Below are 11,277 nucleotides of genomic sequence, written 5' to 3' on the forward strand. Positions count from 1 at the left end.
GCCGATGCAGTAACATTTTATTGCAATATTCTACATCAAGTAGTATTGCATCACGTGTACAGGGGTACCTCTACATCTCCATCACACAATAGGGTTGCTTGGCAAGTGAAGGACGACGTCCAGGACGTAGATGATGCCGTTGGTGGCGTGAATCTCGTTCATGATGCTGGCCTGGTTGAACTGCTGAACGTAACCTGCAATGTATTCACAACGGAATGATTTTCTAGTCTGTACAATAGCAAATCATAACGGTTGGAGCGTCAGGAAGAGACAGGTATAAGTTTGTTTAGTAAGTCATAGTAAGTGTGCAGTCATACTGGCTTGTGTCTTCAATGTGTACTGGCTTGTGGCTTCTATGTGTACTGACTTGTGGTTTCTATGTGTACTGACTTGTGGCTTCTATGTCTACTGACTTGTGGCTTCTATGTGTACTGGCTTGTGGCTTCTATGTCTACTGACTTGTGGCTTCAATGTGTACTGGCTTGTGGCTTCTATGTGTACTGACTTGTGGCTTCTATGTGTACTGGTTTGTGGCTTCTATGTCTACTGACTTGTGGCTTCTATGTGTACTGGCTTGTGGCTTCTATGTCTACTGACTTGTGGCTTCTATGTCTACTGACTTGTGGCTTCAATGTGTACTGGCTTGTGGCTTCTATGTGTACTGACTTGTGGCTTCTATGTCTAATGACTTGTGGCTTCTATGTGTACTGGCTTGTGGCTTCTATGTGTACTGATTGTGGCTTCTATGTCTACTGACTTGTTTCTTCGACATGTACAGTCCTTGTGACTACCATGTATACAGTCCTGTGTCTACCATGATATGAGTCTCACCGTTCTGCATGGAGACGTGGATACGATGTCCCTCTAGGGAGGTGAGCATGTCGTTCTGGTGCAGAGAGGCGGGGGCGTGGATTCCGTCCAGGACGTGGTACATCATGGTACCTAAAAATACCAAACGTTGCACACATCACCACTGTGTACGATATTGTCATTGGTCTTTCAATACAGCTGGACCTTTGCTGGAGGTAAATATCATTGCAAGAAACATCCAGTTATTATTAAGTCATGCGTGGATGATGTGCAATGCCAAATAAAAAGGTGCCCGTACTCTCCAGGAATTTGGCGTCATTGTCCAGGTTGTTTCTGTAGGCTGTCGGGAGCTTGCTGAACGCTGCATTGGTTGGCGCGAGGAGGGTCACTTGAGGCCCTACAGGAAGAGACAAGGTCAGGAATACGTGTTTCATCACTGTATCTAAACATGGCCGCATCTCCACACAAGGATAAGGGTTGTGTGACAAACCTCTTCTTCGTCAAGTTAATATTTTAGTTTCATCAATAAAAACAATGTGTTATATTAACGTGGCTTATGCCAATGATTACATATTCATTCACTAGGATCAAGGACTGGAGAAAACTCAAGGTTTATAGTACATGTTGATGAGAAAGCCATTCAAGACAGTGACACAATGTCTGAAAGAAGTAATTGTGTTACTTACTCTCGAGCTCGCTCCAGACACCAGATTTCATCAAGTCAGCAATCAAGGTACTGTACTGATCATAGCCCTTGCTTAGAATATGAGTGATGCTGCCATGCGTCATGTTGCCATGGGTACCGTTGCCATGGGTACCGTTTCCAAGGCGATTGCAGTTGATACCCAAGGTCCCGTTTGGGCACAATATGCCGTTCGGATGGGTACCGTTGCCATGGGTACCGTTTCCATGTTGAGTACAATTGACACCCCAGAACCCGTTGTCGCATAATGTGCCGTTGCCATTGGTACCATTGCCATGGGTACCGTTTACATGGAGAGAACAGTTGACACCCCAGAACCCTTTGCCACATAATGTGCCGTTGCCATGGGTACCGTTTACATGGAGAGAACAGTTGACACCCCAGAACCCTTTGCCACATAATGTGCCGTTGCCATGGGTACCGTTTACATGGAGGGTACAGTTGACACCCCAGAACCCTTTGCCACATAATGTGCCGTTGCCGTATTTACCATTGCCATGGGTACCGTTTACATGGAGAGTACAGTTGATACCCCAGAACCCTTTGTCGCATAATGTGCCGTTTCCATGGGTACCATTGCCATGCGTACCGTTTACATGGAGAGTACAGTTGACACCCCAGAACCCTTTGCCGCATAATGTACCGTTGCCTTGGGTACCATTGCCGTGGGTACCGTTGCCATGGAGAGTACAGTTGACACCCCAGAACCCGTTGCCGCATAATGTGCCGTTGCCTTGTGTACGATTGCCATGGGTACCGTTGCCATGGAGAGTACAGTTGATACCCAAGAACCCGTTGCCGCAAAATGTGCCGTTTCCATGGGTACCATTGCCATGCGTACCGTTTACATTGAGAGTACAGTTGACACCCCAGAACCCGTTGCCGCATAATGTGCCGTTGCCTTGGGTACCATTGCCATGTGTACCGTTGCCGTGGAGACTACAGTTGACACCCCAGAACCATTTGCCGCATAAGGTGCCGTTTCCATGGGTACCATTGCCATGCGTACCGTTTACATGGAGAGTACAGTTGACACCCCAGAACCCGTTGCCGCATAATGTGCCGTTGCCTTGGGTATCATTGCCATGTGTACCGTTGCCGTGGAGACTACAGTTGACACCCCAGAACCCGTTGCCGCATAATGTGCCGTTGCCATTGGTACCATTGCCATGCGTACTGTTTACATGGAGAGTACAGTTGACACCCCGGAACCCTTTGCCGCATAATGTGCCATTGCCTTGGGTATCATTGCCATGGGTACCATAGCCATAGGTACCGTTGCCATGGAAAGTACAGTTGACACCCCAGAACCCGTTTCCGCATAATGTGCCGTTGCCTTGGGTACGATTGCCATGGGTACCGTTGCCGTGGAGACTACAGTTGACACCCCAGAACCCGTTGCCGCATAATGTGCCGTTGCCTTGTGTACGATTGCCATGGGTACCGTTGCCATGGAGAGTACAGTTGATACCCAAGAACCCGTTTCCGCATAATGTGCCGTTGCCTTGGGTACCATTGCCATGGGTACCGTTGCCGTGGAGACTACAGTTGACACCCCAGAACCCGTTTCCGCATAATGTGCCGTTGCCTTGTGTACGATTGCCATGGGTACTGTTGCCATGGAGAGTACAGTTGATACCCAAGAACCCGTTGCCGCATAATGTGCCGTTTCCATGTGTGCCATTGCCATGCGTACCGTTTACATTGAGAGTACAGTTGACACCCCAGAACCCTTTGCCGCATAATGTGCCGTTTCCATGGGTACCATTGCCATGCGTACCGTTTACATGGAGAGTACAGTTGACACCAAAGAACCCGTTGCCGCATAATGTGCCGTTTCCATGTGTGCCATTACCATGCGTACCGTTTACATGGAGAGTACAGTTGACACCCCAGAACCCGTTGCCGCATAATGTGCCGTTGCCTTGGGTACCATTGCCGTGGGTACCGTTGCCATGGAGAGTACAGTTGTTACCCGAGAACCCGTTGCCGCATAATGTGCCGTTTCCATTGGTACTGTTGCCATTGGTACCATTTACATGGAGAGTACAGTTGACACCCCAGAACCCTTTGCCGCAGAATGTGCCGTTTCCATTGGTACTGTTGCCATTGGTACCGTTTACATGGAGAGTACAGTTGACACCCCAGAACCCTTTGCCGCATAATGTGCCGTTGCCTTGGGTACCGTTTACATGGAGGGCACAGTTGACACCCCAGAACCCGTTGCCGCATAATGTGCCGTTGCCATTGGTACCATTGCCGTGGGTACCGTTGCCATGGAGAGTACAGTTGATACCCCAGAACCCGTTGCCGCATAATGTGCCGTTTCCATGGGTACTGTTGCCATTCGTACCATTTACATGGAGAGTACAGTTGACACCCCAGAACCCTTTGCCGCATAATGTGCCGTTGCCTTGGGTACCATTGCCGTGGGTACCGTTACCATGGAGAGTACAGTTGACACCCCAGAACCCGTTGTCGCATAATGTGCCGTTTCCATGTGTGTCGTTTCCATGTGTACCGTTGCCATGGAGAGTACAGTTGACACCCCATGTGCCATTACGACACAAGACATATGCTTGACGGCGGACTTGTCCAGACTTCTTGTTGTTAGTTTTGTTCACCAGTCCTGATCCCTCCAGTATGACCTTGCTTACAAAGAAGATGAACCCGTTCGAGGCTCGCTTGTTGAATCCAGTGATAGTGACGTTGTTTACAAGCACTACCTGCATGAAGATAAAAAGGACATACATGCTAGGCGGTATACACCCTGTCCTGTCAGGTGTATGTACTATCTAGCATATACCTCCCCCTGCACTCTGTCCTGTCAGGTGTATGTACTATCTAGCATATACCTTCCCCTGTACCCTGTCCTGTCAGGTGTATCTTCTATCTAGCATATACCTTCCCCTGCACCCTGTCCTGTCAGGTGTATCTTCTATCTAGCATTGACCTTCCCCTGCACCCTGTCCTGTCAGGTGTATCTTCTATCTAGCATATACCTTCCCCTGCACCCTGTCCTGTCAGGTGTATGTACTATCTAGCATATTCCTTCCCCTGCCCCCTGTCCTGTCAGGTGTATGTACTATCTAGCATATACCTTCCCCTGCACCCTGTCCTGTCAGGTGTATGTACTATCTAGCATATACCTTCCCCTGCACCCTGTCCTGTCAGGTGTATGTACTATCTAGCATATACCTTCCCCTGCACCCTGTCTTGTCAGGTGTATGTCCTATCTAGCATATACCTTCCCCTGCACCCTGTCCTGTCAGGTGTATGTCCTATCTAGCATATACCTTCCCCTGCACCCTGTCCTGTCAGTTGTATTTACTATCTAGCATATACCTTCCCCTGCACCCTGTCCTGTCAGGTGTATGTACTATCTAGCATATACCTTCCCCTGCACCCTGTCCTGTCAGGTGTATGTGCTATCTAGCATATACCTTCCCCTGCACCCTGTCCTGTCAGGTGTATGTGCTATCTAGCATATACCTTCCCCTGCACCCTGTCCTGTCAGGTGTATGTGCTATCTAGCATATACCTTCCCCTGCACCCTGTCCTGTCAGTTGTATGTACTTTCTAGCATATACCTTCCCCTGCACCCTGTCCTGTCAGGTGTATGTCCTATCTAGCATATACCTTCCCCTGCACCCTGTCTTGTCAGGTGTATGTGCTATCTAGCATATACCTTCCCCTGCACCCTGTCCTGTCAGGTGTATGTACTATCGAGCATATACCTTCCCCTGCACCCTGTCCTGTCAGGAATATGTTGGATGCACATATATATGCTCGATCAGGGGCTCTGTGCAAGTGTTTCTAATGTAAATTGCAGACAAACTGTCAAAAGGCTTCAGAGGGACAGACATTGGCTTGGACCCCTACGACCGTTTTGAGCCCAAGAATCCGGAGCCGAGCCCAGAACGGGTCGCAGAAACTCAACACCTCCGAAGTGAGGTCAAAGTGTCGAGATGGGCATGTGTCTTAAAAAGCAGTCAGTCAAGAAACAGTCCACTCAGTGGTGGGCTGATGCTATCCTGCCCTAAGTTTAAGTAAAGCAAATCTACACGACAGCGTCTGTCGTTCTTGTCTCCCTCGGCCTTGGTGTGGTTAAAGTACAGTCATTTACACGACAGCGTCTGTCGTTCTTGTTTACCTCGGTCTTAGTGTGGTATAAGTACAGTTCATGCCTACCTTTTTCTTAGTCTCGTTAAAGTAGAGGAATCCCCCCGACAGCGTCGTTAGGTTCTTGTTCCGGATCAACTCGGATCTGTTGTAGGTTCCGCTGACTGAGTGGAAGAGGACGAGCTGTGCCAGCAGAGTCTTGTTGCGTGCGATGTTTTCAGGCAGACCCTCGAAGGCCGCGTTGTCCGGCACGAACAGGGTGAAGTTCCCGGCTGAAACAAGACGTAACTGCTTAGAGTATCTTGTCCAAGGTTCCCATATAAACTGGCTTTTGTTCTCCAAGAAAATAAACATCCATACAGCTTTCCGTAATCACAGAAATCGCCCGTGTCCGATTCTCTTTATGTCATACGCATTTGTTACGAATCACTATCAAATAAAAATGATACCAGGTGTTTGAGAAAGGTGAGCGAATCCTGCCCCACCGGTGCATCCGTCCCAAATACGTGCAAACACAAGTCAATTGTTCACCTTACAACAGCAGGTAACATATGACCTAAATAGGGAATTGCATCAGACATTTTCTTACAGATGTTATCCACATGCATAAATCGTTTTGAGAGAGTAACTGAGACCATGATCAAACAACTTTTGAGCAAGATTTGTGTGACCCTCTTTAAAATCTAAGGAGAAAGAGCATTGTACCTCTAAAGTTGCGAAATGTAGTTGAAGTCATCGCTCTCGTCCTACAGTCTTGTGGGAGGTTTTTTATCACTCTGAATCTATGTGTTACGGTCAATGCCTATAATCAGGCTATATGTATATTGACAGAAGAAACTACAGCAGAACTCGCATAACTAGATTGTGGGCTCATTAATAGTCATATTAATAATATGGAAACGTGTGAGGTGCAAAAACATCTCGACATATAATTTGAAGTAAGTTTCTTGCTTTGAAACTATTTTTGCAAAACTAAGAGTGATCAGCTAGTGACGTCAGCTTCATAGAATGTGTATACCTATCGCGGAGGTACTGTCAAACTAAATAGTACATAAATACGTTTCCCATCAATATGACAATATATTCCTGCAAACTAATTACAAATGTGGGCCCACTGAGTCAATCGAATGAAGCTTAGCTATTTATTTAAAAATTCGGCCCAGTTTTAGAACTTTATTTTCAGAACTAAGCCAAACTTATGAAATGTTGGGGGTACTCCAATTATTCTCTCGTAATTTAGATTATTTTCTCGTTATTTCAAAAAGTCGAAATTTCGTATTTTTCTCGATATTTGCAAAATATTTAATAATTGAAAAAGCAAGTAAATAATACAAAATTTCGAGTTTTTTAAATATACTTGATAAAACGAGAAAATAATCGAAAATTACGGAAGAATAATCTAGATAACGAGAAAGAACCTCAATAACGAAAATATAATGGAAATACATAAATAGCAAAGTATATAAATAATTCATTAAAAAAATCGATTTAAAAAACAAATATTATCTTCCTGCCAAAGTGGCACCATTGGGCTTCTGTACATCTCTGTGTTGCTCCCTTTTGACGACTTTGATATCAACTTTTAGCTACATTGAGATGATTTTCGATCATGCAACATTCAGTGTACTTATCGGATTCTAGTCATCGAGAGGGTACGAATTTCTTTAGCCGTCATCGCCTAGCGTAATGACGGATAAGAAGTCTGTTCCGGTCCGGTTTCCAACTGGATAGGTAAAAATACTCGTATTTGAAAGTTAGTGCCTTAGGAAGTGAAGTATGTTGTATTTGTCGTTAGATCTCGACGCATGCACTTTGCTAAAGCATATAAAGTGCTAAAAGGATTTGTGTTAAGCAGTATTCGGGATTCGACGTGAGCAATGAGAATCAGAGTAAAACATTAGATGATGTTCGGGAGAGGGTTGGCATCCTAACAATTAGTGTCCATGGGGATTCCTAATTCTTGCCTCAGTGTCCTATCCCCTACATCTAATTCAGACCGTATGGTTGTCAGTATTTTATCGTCTACGTCGCGTTGACAAAAGTAACTACAATGGTCAGCTGCAAGAATGGAGAGGTCATCCCAACTGAACCACTCTGTAATAACCTGCCCACAACCATGCATTGACGTACCCTTCCTTGTGAAGTTAGCTGTCAGGTAGTAATAACCTGCTCACAAACATGCATTGACGTACCCTTCCTTGTGAAGTTCGCTATCAGGTTGGCTTCATGGACGAAGTGGGCGAACTTCGTCGCCCCCAGATTGCGGGCAAGAGGGATGAGTTGCTCCAGTTTTTCTCGCCGGAAGGGAAGAGACATCACCACCCCGAGCACCGTGGCCGCCACTAAGATGAGGAGAAGGGACTTCATTCTGCAGGAGTGACTATCAGGACTGATCCAGTGCAGCCTTTATATTGACGAGATAGAATTTTATCTAACGTTGGTTTCTTTTCTTCTGGTGTAATTCGCAGAGACAATCACGTGACTGATAAGACACGGTATATAAAGGTAGGACGTATATTTAGTCTTATTATTTTCATGTGCTGAACTCATGTAAGATACATATATGTTTATAATTCCAATATTAGTAACAGCAGGAACGCGAAAATGTAAGTTAATACACACAGAAAACCAGGTAATATTAATTTAGATACAAAATGTGTCTTTTGGACAAAATGTTAAGTAAACGCCATCATGTCTATGAGATCTAGTTCCCCGAATCTATCTACCACTTCCACATATGAAACTAGATCATCCAACATACTCCAGAACCCTCTTTACCTTATGTTTATCCCCCAAAAAGCAGTTTTGCCTTCTGTTTTTTTTGACTGGAATAGGTTGGATCATCAATATCTTTGTACAGAATTTTTCATTAAATTTAGAAAATCACGAACGTTTGCTGAATGTAATGTGCACACATTTTTAAATCATTTGGTAATAGATTGAGTCCAATTATTCACTGTATATTAACATTGGACTGTAGCCATTTAAACGAACACGGGTTTTACAGATGTATGCATCCTACTTGCAGATGTGGTCATCGTAACGGAGACAGTCTTTAGTATTTATTCCAATGTTTAAATCGTTGTGCTATTAGATCAACATGTTATTTTTATGTCAAGGGATTTAATATCAAGACCGTGTTGTTTTTGGAAATATTAATCTCAAAGATGATATTAATATCAAACATTATTTAATCTGTACATAACTATGACCCTCACAAACAGATTTTCATAGGCTAATTTAATACATTGTAATAAATGTTAGTAACATGTTGTTACAAATTTCTATTTATGTAAATTTCCCCTATCTCTAGGATTGCTGTTCTGTCTTGTCTTGTCTGTCTTTGATTGTGCGGGGAAGAGGTCCTTATATAGGCCGGTATATGCCTGTTCACCAATTTCTTTCGAAAATATATATTGTTTAAACCATATGTTAAACTTCAGGAAATTCTGGAAGAAGTTGTACCCTTTCTTTTGAGAGAGTGGAGATAGTTCTGATATTAGATAAAGAGTTGGCGATAGTGTTTCTACTTTTAAATAAAGAGTTGGAAGAGGTGTTTCTGACCTTAGATAAAGAGAGGGTGTAGGTCGTTCTGATATTAGATAAAGTGAGGGTGGAGACAGTTCTGATATTAGATAAAGAATGGGCGGAAGTGGTTCTTCTAATCAATAAAGAGTTGGAAGAGGTGTTTCTGATCTTAGATAAAGAGAGGTTGGAGGTCGTTCTGACAATAAATGAAGAGAATGTCAAAGTGGTTCTTATATAATATAAATTGTCAATGCCAGAGAATAACCAGTCTAGATTATCCGCCGAAACTGATTCCATTTGGCGAAAATGGCAAAAAAAAGCTTTGAAAATCATATGAATGGACCACTGAATATCAGTGATGACACCAGGAATTCGTAAGATGGGTAAACATGTCCTGGCCTACCGGTGGCACCGCTGTTCACACAATTTGTATCTAAAGGTAAGTATTTATTGCCTGACTCTGCAGAGCAGTACTCCTGTCATACGACGGTAGCCTGTAAACAAACCAGACAATCAAGTGATCGATGAACCAGACAATCCAGTGACACGATAATGCTTTTACTGATTTCTGTTGAAACTATATGTTAATTTGGATTTACGTCAGCTGTGTACAAGTGCAGAGATTCTGCTGTTTATCAGTAAAAAAAAGTTTAAGAAATATATTCGTTTTGCAGCTCAGTAGGGGCAGTTTTAATGTCACGGTTCAAATATTTCTTGACTCAGCATAGATTTACGGCAAACATGGGTTGCTGAAGACCTATTCTACCCCAGATCTTCACGGGTAGCAACGCCACATGGGTTTCTGAGCAGCTGTAGCTGTCTCTCAACGCGATAATGCTTTTGTCGCAGGTTTTCCGCAGGCCTCTAAATCGTCAGAATGAAACCGATTAGAGGAGTTGGATCACCGAGTATAACAGCTCCGTCCTGAATCACAGTCGAGTGTGCGAACTTTGTACAATGAGGGATCTGTACTTTCATGGGCAGGAGACCGCCTCCGTGGTCTAGTGGTACAGCATCCGCCCGGAGAGCGAAAGGGACGGGCCCGGGGTTCGATCCCCGGTCGCGTCATACCAAAAGACGTTAAAAGATGGCACTTGTTGTTACCCTGTCTGGCGCTCGTCATAAAGGGGCTAACACAAGGACTTGTCGGCTCAGTATATTCATATTCAGTAGGATATTCATGTTAAACTGCGGCATGGTATCGCAGTGGGCTAGCACTATAAATCGACTAGTACAAGCGGCCACACACACATACGTGTACATGTACATCGCTATATAAATACAATAATCTTGGAAGCGACATTTATACCCTATTTCTCCACCCCTCATGTGCAGGAAGTGTCAGGCAGCGGGTGCAGCTAATGGTGGACACACAACATCTTGAGTTATCATGACCCTGATCTTTGTCTTTACCGTTAATATCCCGGGTCTTCATATTGTTACGTGTTCGCTGTGTTCCCGTGTGTACTGCCACCAGTCATCTTGTATTTAGATGTGCAGTAAATGCGTGTTCCTTCCCACGCAGTAAGGAGGGTCTATAGTTCTTTTGTTACTCAAATTAGGCATAACAGCATCATAGCAGTCCAGCTTTGCATCGGACAGAGAGAGGCTTGTAGTCAGTCATGAAACCTGTCTGATAATTTTCTGAACACACTGTTCTAAGTGTTCCATAAGTTATAGTTATAGTTCCAGACTTTACCAAGCGGGCATAACAATGTTGAATTAATGTTAAATCAATGTTGAATCGTGCTTAGACTTTGAAATGACATTGATTTTTGTTTGGATTTCAAGGTTGAAATGATGTTGAAATGTCGATGTTGAATAAACACCAGATATCAATGTTGAAACAATGTTGAATTGTGGATAGGTGTTCGTTGGATATTGGTTGAATATTGGTTGCATTAATACACGCCGGAAAAGGCGACTATGCTTGTCGTAAGAGGCGACTAAACGGGATCGGGTGGTCAGGCACGTGTTGGTTCATGTCATTGTATCCAAATTGCGTGGATCGATGCTCATGATGTCAATCACTGCATTGTCTGGTCCAGACTCAATTATTTACAGACCGCTGTCATATAGCTGGAATATCGTTGAATGAGGCGTGCTTAAACGTT

At 44.2% G+C, this 11,277-nt stretch overlaps 1 protein-coding gene across 2 annotated transcripts; it reads right to left on the minus strand.

The window, feature by feature from the left end:
• Positions 1–8,025, minus strand: LOC124129773 (uncharacterized PE-PGRS family protein PE_PGRS54-like). Of its 2 annotated transcripts, XM_048383121.1 has the most exons (7): positions 7,828–8,025; positions 5,705–5,907; positions 3,260–4,239; positions 1,497–2,923; positions 1,109–1,207; positions 832–942; positions 1–194 (listed from the first exon to the last, which is right to left on the minus strand). In XM_048383121.1, the coding sequence occupies exons 1-7, from the start codon at positions 8,000–8,002 to the stop codon at positions 82–84; spliced, it is 3,108 nt and encodes a 1,035-aa protein (XP_048239078.1). In that variant the 5' UTR covers positions 8,003–8,025; the 3' UTR covers positions 1–81. The 2 variants fall into 2 exon arrangements, with proteins under 2 accessions (XP_048239078.1, XP_048239077.1); XM_048383120.1 differs by having other exon boundaries at positions 1,497–4,239.
• Positions 8,026–11,277: the final 3,252 nt, after the last annotated feature.

This window comes from Haliotis rufescens, unplaced genomic scaffold (assembly GCF_023055435.1).
Source record: "Haliotis rufescens isolate VD_foot unplaced genomic scaffold, xgHalRufe1.0.p SCAF_44, whole genome shotgun sequence".
NCBI lineage: Eukaryota > Metazoa > Mollusca > Gastropoda > Lepetellida > Haliotidae > Haliotis > Haliotis rufescens.